Source organism: Ictalurus furcatus, chromosome 16 (genome assembly GCF_023375685.1).
Source record: "Ictalurus furcatus strain D&B chromosome 16, Billie_1.0, whole genome shotgun sequence".
In the NCBI taxonomy this organism is placed as follows: Eukaryota; Metazoa; Chordata; class Actinopteri; order Siluriformes; family Ictaluridae; genus Ictalurus; species Ictalurus furcatus.
In genome coordinates this window covers 17358089-17371936 of record NC_071270.1, presented here as the reverse complement: position 1 = coordinate 17371936, position 13848 = coordinate 17358089, and the positions used below count along the sequence as shown (strand labels likewise).

General features: G+C 39.3%; 1 protein-coding gene across 2 annotated transcripts in view; it reads left to right on the top strand.

Annotated features, from left to right (window-relative positions):
* megf10 (multiple EGF-like-domains 10) overlaps nt 1-13848 on the top strand; it is a 71119-nt gene that overhangs the window by 19418 nt on the left and 37853 nt on the right. For both annotated transcript variants that reach the window (XM_053645123.1, XM_053645124.1), the window contains exon 5: nt 1917-2009. In XM_053645123.1, the coding sequence (XP_053501098.1) occupies nt 1917-2009 (93 nt within the window). The remainder of the gene's footprint in view (nt 1-1916; nt 2010-13848) is intronic.

The window sequence follows — 13848 nt, the reverse complement described above, 5'->3', positions numbered from 1 at the left end:
GGTGTGGAGAGTAGGGTGAGCAAAGGCAAGGGTAACTTCCGCTGTTAAAGAGCGGGACAATAGGCTGATAAGTCAAGTGATGAATCAGCTTTTACATTACAGTGGATGTGAAAATGTCATCTTGTTGCTCAGAGGGTCTTTCTTTGAACTCTAAAATAAGCTGTTATATTTAAAACTTGGCCATAATCATGTGGTCGTTGGTCATAACCATGACAAATTTCAGAAATATTCTGTGTCTAGGGGGAATAGAAATGGTTCTTTTTTAAATAACATAATAAATTATACCGCTAAATGAAGTCAATCGATTATAATGAAGAGATCTGTCAGTGGAATAAACTGTAGATTTTAATTTGACACTTTCCACCAATAAGTAAAGATTTTCAGTGGGAAAAAAATCTTGAGGATTATGTTTATAATGTTTATAATATAATGACTAAGTCTTGAGTTCAATTCAAAAGAAGCAGCACTGCAATTACAAAATTACAACCCCAATTTCGAAAAGTTGGGACAGTATGGAAAATGCTAATAAAAATAAAGAGGAGTGATTTGTAAATGTACTTTGACTTGTATTTAAACAAACACGTATAAAGACAAGGTATTTGATGTTTTACGTCATCAGCTACATAGTTTTTTGAAGGTAAACGTTTATTTTGAAATTGATGCTTGCAACATGTTTAAAAAAGATGGGGCAGGGGCAGTTTAATAATACAGGGTGAATTGAATTTTGAAGTGATTCTTTTTGTTATTTTTTTTTTTTCTCATTTTCCATACTGTCCCAACTTTTTCAGAATCGGGGTTGCGTGTAGTTGAAGGATTTTCATGTATTTCTTTCTATATGTATTATAACACTATATTGCCAGTTTGTGGACACCTGATCATCATACCCATATGTACTTGTTGAACATCCCATTTCAAAATGAATTCCCACTTTGCTGCCCCTCCACTCTTCTACATTTTGGAACGTGGTTGTGGGGATTTGTGCTCGTTCAGCCTCAAGAGCATTAGTGAGGTCAGGGCTCTATGCAGTCCACTTGAGTTCTTCCACACCAACCTTGGCAAACCATATCTTGTATAAAACTCGCCTTGTGCACAGGGGCATTGTCATGCTGGAACATGTTTGGGCCTTTTAGTTCCTCTGAAGGGAAATCTTAATGCTACAGCATACAAAGACATTCTATACAATTCTGTGCTTCCCCCTTTGTGGCAGCAGTTTGGGGAAGGCTCACATATGGGCGTGAAGGTCAGTTGTCCACATACTTTTGGCCATATAGTATGTGTGTCCACCTTTTACTTTTAATATCGTAAAAGAATGACATTTCATTAGGTGTGGCCTGAACATGGACTGTGAGTCACCACTTACACTAGGCCGTGATTACTGTAACTCATTATTTCCAATTGAATCCTTTCTGTAGTCCAGGATTCACAACACAGCCTGGATGTGTCAGCTTTAAACGCAGAGTTCATTCGAGATCATGGAAATTCTGCCGTAATGTTCTACTGTAAAGCTGCATGGTGTAATGTATCTGGTTCTGTTCTCAGTGTAGATGTGCTACCCTTTAGTAATCTTGTTGAACTGTAATCACTGTATTGTCGTCAATGCTAGTAGATCAAACAGCACATCAAAAGATTCCCCTGAGCCGGGAACACAGACCCGATCCTTTAATGTTTTCTAACGGCTGACACTCTTTATATTGTGGTTTTGTTTTGATTCCCAACCCTGTGTGCTCTTCGTCTAAGAGGTAGCCACTCTGTTTAGCAGATCACCATGCGTCTTTTTTTCTCCTTCGTTGTTTGTTTTTCCCATTGGCTCATCTTCACTTTGGCTACGTCCATTTAAAGGAATGAAATCTGACCCGAGTTTCCCTTGTTTTTTCTTTTTTCCCCTCTTCCTCCCACGCTGATCCCTTCTTCCCCAGCACACTGTGCTGAGAAATGTGTGCACGGCCGCTGCGTGGCCCCCAACACCTGTCAGTGTGAACCCGGCTGGGGAGGAGCCGATTGCTCCAGCGGTAAGTCCTCCAGCTGGAGCTGTCTGTCTCATAACACGCCCACACACACACACGCACATTCAGACACATGTACACACACACACACACACACACACACACACACACACACACACACACACACACACACACACACACTGGGCTGCTGTGTCAACCTTTCCAAAACATCAGCACACAAAGGAAGGCACCCAGAGTGACGCCAGAGGGTTTGACTGTTGTGCCAGGATAAAGAGAAGCCTCAAAACACTTACAAAAAAACAACAACATTGACCCATTGTTAACACTTTATACAAATACTTTGTCAAATTTATATATTAAAATAATTTGCATAATAGTATTTTTAAGTGCACAAGATACAAAAGTAAAAAGTTTGCATAACCTTATGACAAAATGAGCAATGAAATGTAATTTATACCAAGTCATTTCCATTTTTTGTGCATCTGCTCTAACTCTACCAGACTGCTTGGCCAAGCTGCCCATTCCTTCTCACACATACACCGAAATTTTCAAATCACAGTCAGGGTCATGGCAAAACTTATTTCCTTTGGTTCTTTGAACACCATTATTAATTTCGATTTTGCTTTATGTTTTGGATTGTTGTCTTGTTGAATGATGTGGAATTAAATTGTTTGTTTGGTAAATTCATGGCTGTAACTTACATTTACATTTACATTTACATTTATTAATTTAGCAGACACTTTTATCCAAAGCGACTTACAAATGAGGAAATACAAGCAAAGCGATAGGTCAAGTGGAGAACAATAGGAGTAGTGCTACCATACAAGATTTAAAATGGAGTTCTAGAGAAGCAGAGTGCACAGAGTAGAGGTATAAGAGCCAGAGTAAGTTTTTTTGTTGTTTTAAAAAAAATAATAATGTGGGGTTGGAGTTTTAGGGGTTAGTTAAGTGCTCATGGAAGAGGTGGGTCTTTAGCTGTTTTTTGAAGATAGTGAAAGATTCTGCGGTCCGGATTGAGGTTGGAAGTTCATTCCACCACTGAGGGACAGTTAGTGTGAAGGTTCTGGAAAGGGACCTTGAGACACGCTGAGTAGGCACTGCTAAGCGTCGGTCGTTAACTGATGGCAGATTGTGTGAGGGAACGTAAGCCTTCAGGAGAGTGTTGAGGTAGGGGGGTGCTGATCCAGATAAGGTCTTGTACGTGAGTATCAAGGCCTTGAATTTGATACGGGCGGCTACAGGAAGCCAGTGGAGGGAGATAAAGTGGGGTGTGATATGGGTTCTTTTGGGCCGGTTGAAGGCGAGTCATGCTGCTGCATTCTGAATTATCTGAAGGGGGTTGATGGATCTGGCTGGGAGGCCCGAGAGTAGTGCGTTGCGGTAGTCCAGTTTTGAGATAACAATAGCCTGGACTGGTAGCTGTGTAGCCTGCTCGGTGATATAGGGTCCGATTTTCATGATGTTATACAGAATGAACCTACAGGACCGTGCAGTTGTTGAAATCTATGAGGACAGCTATGTTTTTTCCTCTATGTCTCACATAGTCTGTCTCTAGTTGTCAAATTCAATATGAAAACAGTGACATCCTGATAATGTGGTGCCAGAATATAGCTTTCTATGTGAAAACGTACAGTCCAAGACCCTATTGGCAGTGATGATTGCTTTTCAACTTATCTCAGAGCAGCTGAGGAGGACACTCAGCTCAAGGTTTGCCCATAGATTTAATGGCCCATTGTGTTTAGCTCTCATGAGACTGAATGGCTGGGGCCAAGTCAGCCATAGTAGAAACCGGAGTGTGCGTATGTACAGGGTTTTTTTTTTTTAAATAAGATGTAGACACACACACTTTCTTATTAATTACTGTACATAACATATTTTTCTTAGAATAGAATGATCAAGTTTGTTAGATTTTTTTTTCTTTGCCAATCAGCCAATCATGTAGCAGCAGCACAATGCATAAAATCATGCAGATACAGGACAAGGGCTTCAGTTAATGTAAACTCTTGTGTGTGAAATTGTGTGTATGATCAGCAGTTTCTGAAATACTCAAACCAGCCCATCTGACACCAACAACCAAAGTCACAGAGATCATACTTCATTCTGATGCTTAATGTGAACATTAACTGAAACGCTTGACCAGCATCTCCATGATTTTGTGTATTGTGCTGCTGCCACAGGATTGGCTGATTAGATAACTGCATAAAAGTGAAGGTGTACAGGTGTTTCTAATAAAATGGATGGTGAGTGTATATACAAAATGATGAAAGTCTCAGCATTATCACACGAGCAAGAGCCCAGTTATACTGAATTCAACCGTAGTTAATTCCAGCCGTGCCAACAGGAAACTAATATCGAATGAGTGATATTTCGGACACAATGTGGCCAAATGTTTTGTTTCATTTTGCTTTGCTAGTGGAAATAGATCCCAAACAAGCCACACTCACTGTATAGCCAGTTGGCTAGCTAGCTCACGTTGATTTGTACATTCTCGTTAAAGGTGTGTCCAGCGAAATTGACTTCCCTTCTTCCTTTTCATCTTCATCTGATGAGCTTTCATATTTTACATCAAAATTACTATTGATGAAAAATGGATCATTTGCCATGTCGCTGATGATGTCATACCTCTATTTTGGTAACGGTTTCAGTGTAACAAACTATCGCTAGAATTGGACAAACGAGCAGATGAGTGATCCAAAGTGAAATCTCCCAGAGCAGTTATACTAAATATACGCACTCTTGGAACACCGCTCATCCAAAGAAATTAGTGGACCGGAACTACCTGTTGTATAATTTACAATAACCTCACTAAAATTTGCTCCTGGTTAAGGCCATGAGTAAATTTTAGATTGTAAATTTAAATTAAGCATTTTCTTTATTTCATCATGAAAATTAGTCACCAGAGGTCTACACTTCATATCTAACTATTTTTCTTATATAATGAGATGTTCTTGGCTTATATACTTACATATATTAATTCACTATTTTTACTGCCGCCATTATATCATTTTGAGTGAAATCCATTGACATTCAGAAAATGGAGGGAATGACTGATTATCTCACCTTTAAAAGCAGTTTGAAAAAAGATATACACTTTTATTGGCTCTGATGCATTAAATTTGCACCAGTACTGTAGATCCATCCATCCACACTTTTAAAGTCAAGGCCACTTAAGCAAGTGTGATATTTCTAGCATTTTACCCTCTTTTGTTCAAACTAGGAAAAACTAATCACCGAGCACTGTGCATGACGGATTTTGTAAAGTCATTTCTAGCCTATAGGTATTAGCCAGTGCCCATTTGATCTCCACATCTTTCATTTATTGATCTTTATTAGTTTATACACTCCGGGGAAGCCAGGCGTAATCCCTGTGCCCTCATGGCCAGGTGTGTTGAGTGTAGTGGGTCGATGGCGGCTCAGATGAATTAAATAAGCTCCTCGGTAGCTGCAGTCTGAGCTCGTCTTGTGTTTCAGGGTCTCAATAAAAAGGTCATTGTTATGTCTGCAGTCTCTCTGTGTCCCTCAGGAATTAAACAAGCTTTTCTAGTTAGCAATGGGCTGGGATTCATTGTTAGGAAAGATGGAGGTAAGAGGATACAGGTACACATGAAAGGACCTGCTAGTTTGATACATTGCAATATAATGTAGCTTATGATGGTGTTATGAATCAAAGGAGTGCTCAATAGTGTAAATTTTAGAAGGTTTGTACATTTTCCTGGGGGGGGGACCATGACCATGACCATAACTATGCTGATCCAGTACCAGACTAGCAGCTGGCAGTATTAGCAGGGCCCTGTAAGGCATGATGTATACCTGTGTTTGAATAATTCCAAAACTCTCTGGAAATTGTTGTGACAATTTATTTGTTATGATCTAGCTTGAATATGAGGTTTAATTGTCAACTGTATTCTCTTCAGATCTCTTTTAAGATGATTAGCCTCATTCTACATGCTAGTGCTACATTCGAATGAGTGTTTCATTTGAAGATTTCAGAGCTAGCATGTGAAAGCTAACTGCCAAATTCATTAATAAAAATGATTGCAACCACGTTGCAATCACTGTCATCTAAGCAACTTATTTGGCCTAGACTAAGACACCTCAGAATGCCGTGGCTTTTATATGACTTTTTTTTTTTGCTAAATATAAGTACGTTTTTTACATGCTACTGTATATACACTGATCCATAACATTAAAACCACTGACAGGTGACGGGAATGATTATCTTACAATGGCACCTGTCCAGGGGTAGGATATATTAAGCAGCAAGTGAACAGTCAGGCCAAATTGTGATGGCTAGATGACTGGGTCAGAGCATGGCTGTGTCACTTACCTGGGGAAGAGATTTCACAGGCAAGCCGGTGGAGACAGTGTGATGCTCTGGGCAATGTTCTGCTGGGAAACATTGGGTCCTGGCATTCATGTGGATGTTACTTTGACACGTAAAACCTACCTAAACATTGTTGCAGACCAAGTACACCCCTTCATGGCAACGGTATTCCTTAATGGCTTAAGGAAGGGGCAGTGGTGGCTTAGCGGTTAAGGCTCTGGGTTACTGATGCCAATGCCAAGCTGCCACTGTTGGGCCCTTGAGCAAGGCCCTTAACCCTCTCTTCTTCAGGGGCGCTTCTGACAGGCTGGGGTATGCGAAGAAAACAATTTCACTGTGCTCTACTGTATATCTGACCAATAAAGACTCATTACTCATTATTAGTGGCCTCTTCCAGCAGGATAATGTGCAAACTGCAAAAATTGTTCAGGAACGGTTTGAGTAACATGACAAATAGTTCAAGGTGTTGACTTGGCCTCCAAATTCCCCAGAACTCAGTCCGATCGAGCATCTGTGGGACGTGTTGGACAGACAAGTCCGATCCATGGAGGCCCCACAGTCCATGGAGGTCCATACCTCGATGGATCAGAGATGTTTAGGCGGCACAAGGGGGACCTACACCATATTAGGCAGGTAGTTTTAATGCTATAGCTGATCAGTGTATGTGGGAAATTTTACATTAAAATATGACTCAAAGGTATTAAACATGTAAAGTTATTATTATATGAGGCAGAGCCTCATAATTCCAAGTTCTTAATTAGGTAACCCAGACCCTTCCCTCTGCTAAACATGAACAGGCGTCCTGATGGCTTTGTCCTCAGAAAGAATCCAGGCTGAGACTGACGATGTCTCTGCCAGTATCTAAGAGATCATGTTTGGATTTGAAACTGTCAAACATAAAAATCTGTCTATGTTTAGATATGACTTTTTTCATGTGTAGCTACTAATTCAAACATACAAACAAACCTGTATTTCCAAATACAGAAAATGATGACTCTTTTCTGTCTGATTATGGAGACAAGTACCCCAAAGACGCCTGTAATTTGAACACTGGTGTAATACACGGTATGTTGAGAGTATTATGTTAGTTTTTTTCTATTTTTAAAGATCCAATCTAGGCCATGAATGGTTAGCTAAAGCATGAAGTATGATTTCTGTGATCTAGCTCTGTCACTTGGTCCATCATAAATCTACTCAGCCCTTACTCACTAACTGTGTTTGTGATCAAAATCAACTGGTAAAAGTACTAACGCTACTCAGGTCAAACCCGATGGTCTATTATGGTTGGTAATCCAGCGGTGTTTACACACTAGATCACTGTATATGACTAATTAGAGGAACATGTTGCTATGTTGTTTGCATTCTTTCTGTACTTGTTAACATGGCATGATGATAGTGACACTAATTGAGCGAGCTCTGTGAAGCTAATTGGTAGGGATGGTTTTTGCTGTCCTGTAATTGGGTAGCCTTTTCAGTACAACCTGGCAGTGGCTTACTATTGTCTGAAAAACCTTATTGTATTTCTGGATCTATCTGAGCAGCAGTAGCTCAAGGCTAGACTCCTCCACGGCCTCATCTGATCCCTTCTCCAAAGGAGGTCTCATGAAGCAGACACTAATATGCTATTCATTTCCTCAAAGATGCTCAGATGCTAACTGTGCGAGGGCCTCTCACTTTACAGGTCACAGGGCCATAACAATGTGTCTCTGGATTTTACTGAGTTCAAGAAGCAAAGCAGAAATTGCCTTCGTTACATGCACAAAAGGCTGGGGAATAGGTAGAGAATAACAGGGAGGAAATGCAGGAAATCACCTCAGGGCTCAGTGCTTGTGATAATCCTAACTGAGGCATCTGATGGCAACAATGAAAAGCACACCAGCATATGGTCACTCGTGTTTTTCACCTTTAAGTCAAGTGCTGCTTTAGATTAATGCACCGTTCTCAGGTTTAGCAAATCCTGGTCATATTGTTTTCTGCTCTAATGATGTATCGATGGCTGGCGCTGCGGACGCGACACACTTCTACAGTTTCATGGCTGAAAAAGCAGCGTTCATGTTGAAGAAGTGGCTTTACATTTAAGGCTCAGAGCAGCTGTTGTTCAGGTTTGTGTTACAGTGTACAAGACTTTTTAAAATCTCACCACTAGCAATAAAAAACACTGTTAAGCTCTTGAAGGGTCTGGTGAAACTGCACATAAGTGTCCACTCTATTTATGCTACATCTCTGCTAAGGCTGATTTTTACATCTGGACAAGATGTGCTTTTATGCTGTGTTAGATTTATTTCGATCAGAAGATCTTATAAGAATCAACACACTGGGTTTGTTCTGTAGGGCAACGCTTATCTGTGTCTGCTTAGTTCTTCAGATATCTTGTATCTTTATACATATTTAAACCTGACGTGGGCATAGCCATTGATAAATATGAACCCTACCACTATGTTGCTGAATACACTGGAAAACACTGTGAGAAAAAGAAATGCCAGAAATGTCAGCATGGTCTGTTTAGAATCACCATTGCCATTGTGATGTATGTGCACCATGCAAGATTTGTGTGATTAAACAATCGACTTTATAAAATGGTATATGGCTTTATATAAACCATTAAACTATATAAAATTATACATACAGAATTCCTCCTGTCTAACATTAATTTTGCCTCAATTTTTTATCTTATCTTATGTCTTATCTTAATGGCTTTTCAAACGTGTTATTTGTCAAATGCTGTAGATATGTTTATGTGTATTGTTATAAATGTATTAACGGAACTCAGAAGGACTAATTTTGCTAAAAGCATCACAACATCGAGTTCAATATACCACAGCACTGTTGAATTCTCCATTGTAATTGGTCAGGAGGTGTTAGTTACATTTCTATAACAGCAGTTCTGACAATAGATCCAGCATGTTTAAATTAATGTACTCATTCTAATACATTATTATTTCTATAGTAACAACTTGCACAGATTAATTAATTAATGAATTGTTGTAAATGGGGGGGGGGGGGGTCGGGGGGGTAACGGTGGCTTAGTGTTTAGCATGTTTGCCTCACACTCCCAGGGCTTGATGTTTGAATCCCACCTCCGCCCTGTGTGTGCAGAGTTTGCATGTTCTCCCCGTGCTTTGGGGGTTTCCTACGGGTACTCCGGTTTCCTCCCCCAGTCCAAAGACATGCATGGTAGGCTGATTGGCATTTCCAAGTTGTCTGTAGTGTGTGAATGGGTGTGTGATTGTGCCCTGCAATGATTGTGCCTGTCCAGGGTGTCCCCTGCCTTGTGCCCCTAGGATTGCTGATATGGTGAAGAATAGCATTTATAGAAGGATTCTCTAGTGTCAGAGCTTTGCAACAGTTTGAGGTAAAGCTATAACTTTAAGTTTTCCAACATGGGATAGAGGACTTGTCTTCAGGACAGAGGACGTGTCGCATTTTCGGGTTTCTCAGTAACATGACAAGCTACGTGACAATTATCACATTGAACACTCTCTCCAAGTATGACTGATGTCTAAACGAGGCTAAGTATAAATCCCAATCTCTCTATACTTTGTTAGCCATTTTTTGGCTGCTGTTTCTGCATCTTTATTAAAGTTGGGATCTTATAGGTCCTGCAGAGTTCAGAAAGGCCTCTGTGTGTGTGTGTGTTGTGTGTGTGTGTGTGTATGTGTGTTCGCCCGCGCACAGGGGTGTGAGATTTCAACACAGACAAAGCCCAACTGCTCTCTCGACAACTGGCCGCATCAATTACATCCACTGTTTTTTTTCCTGTAGTAACTGACCCTTTTCCATAAGCGTCATTCTGTTTCATGCTCAGATTGTAAATATGTCAAATGAAGCCAGATTGTAGCTGGGACACTGGCCTCTCTAAACAGGCAAAAAAAGTTTGAGGAACTGCATTAAAAGTTTTTTGCTTATTTGTCTGTTGTGTTAGAGGCATCTTAATTTTACAGTTTAAAAGTAGAATTTCATGAAGAAAATACTCATTCCTCACACTAATATATAAAGTCTTAATATGTCATCGGTCAGCTGCTCAGGCTTTTCCTATTCGCTGTCTAATTGTCTTCAGTTCTGACCCTCTGCGGAAACGTCTTAATAAATGCAGGAGGCACTTGTGTTGTGCATTATGAGAAACAGATGTCTAGGCGCCCCATAAACGCACAGCAGGACAAATTAGAAGTACCGACCCTGTTGGAAGCTCCCTGTTGACCTCTTATGTAGTGCATTTTAACTGTGGCTACACAACCCAAACAAATCTCAAAATACCATGTGTGATTTGTGGTATATCACCAAGGTCATTTGTAATCCTGTTGACGGGTCTGAAAAAAAAACTAAAAACAGCTGAGACTGGATTTTGAATCATGTTTGTCCTCTGGAGACCTAGAGAAACAAAGTAAAACTGCAATATGCAAATAAAAAGTGTATAATAATGCTTAAATACTACTAAAATGTTTTGATTAGAAAATACTGATTCTGGTATCTCATCTAATACTGTATGTAGTGCATATTTTCAGAGGGATCACTTATAATGCAACATGATGAAGTCTGATCACTTTTAATAGGCTGAAAAATGAATTGATATCAACTTTGGTCGCATTTATTAAAGCATTTAATTGTATTTTGATTTTTCACTGAATGCAGGGTTGCCAGAGCTGTGTTTTTATACCAAATTGGGATAATTTTCGAACAAGCTTGCAGGTGGAAACATCAAGGCTAGACTAGTTTAAACTAGATTTTTTTTGTGCTAATTTAAAAATAGTCTGTGGCTGCCAAGATCTTGATTTAAAGCAACAACAAAAAAAATCAAATTAAGATTAGGATAGGGAAAACAAAGAGAAAGGTACATTGCTTATACTGCAAATCAGAAATGCATGAACATCAGAGTTCACACAAGAAGAAAACACACAAGAAAATTGTGGCTCCTTTTACCAGTAGTGATTTTTTAGGGCTAGATTATTTATTTATTTATTTGCTTATTTGCTTATGTATTTATTTTGCAGTGTTTGAACTACAGTCTGAGACCTGGGAATCCTGTCTGCATCATTTTCAGTATGCTGTTAAATTATTTGCAAGTAGTAATTGAGGTCCAATTTAATTGATTTTATATTTAATTTCCAGAAATCTCAGAAGCGCAGTGTAAACTTGATCCACAAAGCTGAAATTCTCAAGTGCAGATTGAGATATCATCAGTGATATCATCAACTAATTACTCGGTTAATTATCCATTAAAAGAGGCAGAAGCCGAGGAAAATTGTTTCTCAGATTTAGTATGAAACACCATTATAATCATCTGTAAAACTGTACAACACATTGAAAACAAACTCTGTTAATTATTCTGTTCGTTTTGCTCTGTTCTGTTTGTTCTGTATCAGTGCATCATTTGTGTAATTTAACAGTGCAAATACAGGCACACTACTCAACACTGGGCACAGATTCATTTGTATCTGTCGTCCTGAAGCTCATTTCCTCTCTAGGGCACTGAGTCTCTTTTTGAGTGGGACAATAGGGGGCCGTTAGTGTGCAGGCTAAAGCACGGCGAGGCCTCCAGGTCCACTGTGTTTAAACTAGGTCAGGTCTTACACACGTAGCTCTCTGAAAAGAAGGGTTTTGTGCGTACAGACCCTTCAATGTTTTTTTTACCCTGCGGAAGTTCGGTGGACTTTTAACCAGGACCAGAAAGCACTGATGAACGCTAGGCACAGTGCAGCCTAATGGAATATGGAACACTGCAAAGAATTTCTCGAAGACAGAGGAGGGATTTTTCAGTTTTTTTAAGTCCCCTGGTCAAATTTATTTTTCTTAGATGGCATTTTCATGAATGAAAGTGACTGTAATGAGAATATGGGCAACGTATTATAAGAGAATTATAGAATTTCTAGCAATCCACATCGATGCAGTTCAGATATCATAAAAATATCATGATATTTTTCAGATCTCATAAAAACTTTATCTCCTCACTTATAAATCTTTCATCTGACTTGGTTTATGTAAATTGAGAGCGTGTGATGTGGGAAACCCTGGTGATTATTTAGCATGAATCAAATTGAACTCTAGTAGACCTGTACGGCCACAAACCCTGACCTGTACCTAGTGGTAAAATGGACATAGTGCACTTACATTTTAAAACAAGTTGTTACTGTAGAACTGGCAAATTTTTTTTGAGTGGCCTTAAGGACTAGTTCATGTGAAAAGATGGTACTTATGTGACTGAAAGCTTTTAAAGTGCTGCCTGAAGAAGTAGAAGTGCAGCTGTTTTTTTTTTTTTCTGTCTCAATCTTTGAAGCAACCGACTATATCAGCGTCTTGTTCAATTCTAGTTAGATGTAACATTTTTAAGCTCATTTAAATGGTTTAAATGCAATGAACTGGTTAAGTATTTTCCATTGAACTGTAAAGAAAGCCTGATTTTATTGCTCAGTTTAGCTTAGTGCTGTAAAAAGTTCAGTCAGGATTGGACAGCTGCTAGCTTTTCTCAGCAAAATTGAATGCAGCCCATAAACCGCGACTGAGGATCATGGCAGTAAAAGCAACAAGTGTGAAAACTGTTTCGAGATCATTTAACCCGATTAGTTTGTGACACCATGTCTGGTAAACTCATGACGACAGACCCTATTTTTGTGACCAAGATGCAAAAACAGTCCAAGATTTTGTGATATTGGTGAATGAGAGTGTGCACGTAACCTGGCTAAGAGTGGCTTATACAGCTTATACCCTCCAAAACTATTGGAACAGCAAGGCCAATTCAATTGTTTTTGCTGTAGACTGAATGTATTTGGGATTGAGATCAAAAGATGAATATGAGAAGAGGGTTTAGAATTTCATCTTTTATTTCCTGGTATATATATGTAGATGTGTTAAACGACATAGAACATAGCACATTTTGTATCAGACCTCCCAGTTTTTAGGTGAGCAGAAATATTGGAACATGTGACTGACAGATGTTTCCTGTTACCCATGTTTGTCCTGTTATATTGATTGTTTAAACAATAAATAAATAGCACTGAACATCTACTCTTGGTTATAGCCTTTAGTTTCACTTGTGAAGACTGCATTTATTCTTAATACAGATAAGTCAACATGAAGAGCAGAGAGCTGTCTATGGGAGAAAGGCAAGCTGAAAAAAGAGGGAAAATCAATCAGAGGCATTGCACAACAATTGGGTATAGCCAATACAACAATTTGGAATGTCATAATAAACAATCTCCACAGGGCAGGGGTGAAGGTATGACAAACCACCGTTCAAAGAAGACTTCAAGACCAGAAATATGGAGGCCAGACCACAAGATGCAAACCACTCATCAGCAGTAAGAATAAGAAAGTCAGATTGGAATTTGCAAAGAAATGCAGAGATGAGACTGAACCAAGATTAACCTCTGCTAAGGTGATGGAAAATTCAAAGTGTAGAGTAAGAAAGGTTCATGATCTAAAACATACAAGCTCATCTGTGAAACATGGTGGAGGTAGTGTCATGGCTTGGGCTTGCATGTTGTTTAACACATCTAGATGTAAATATCAGGAAATAAAAGCTGAAATCTTAAACTCATCCTTCTTTTGATCTCAAACCCAAATGTT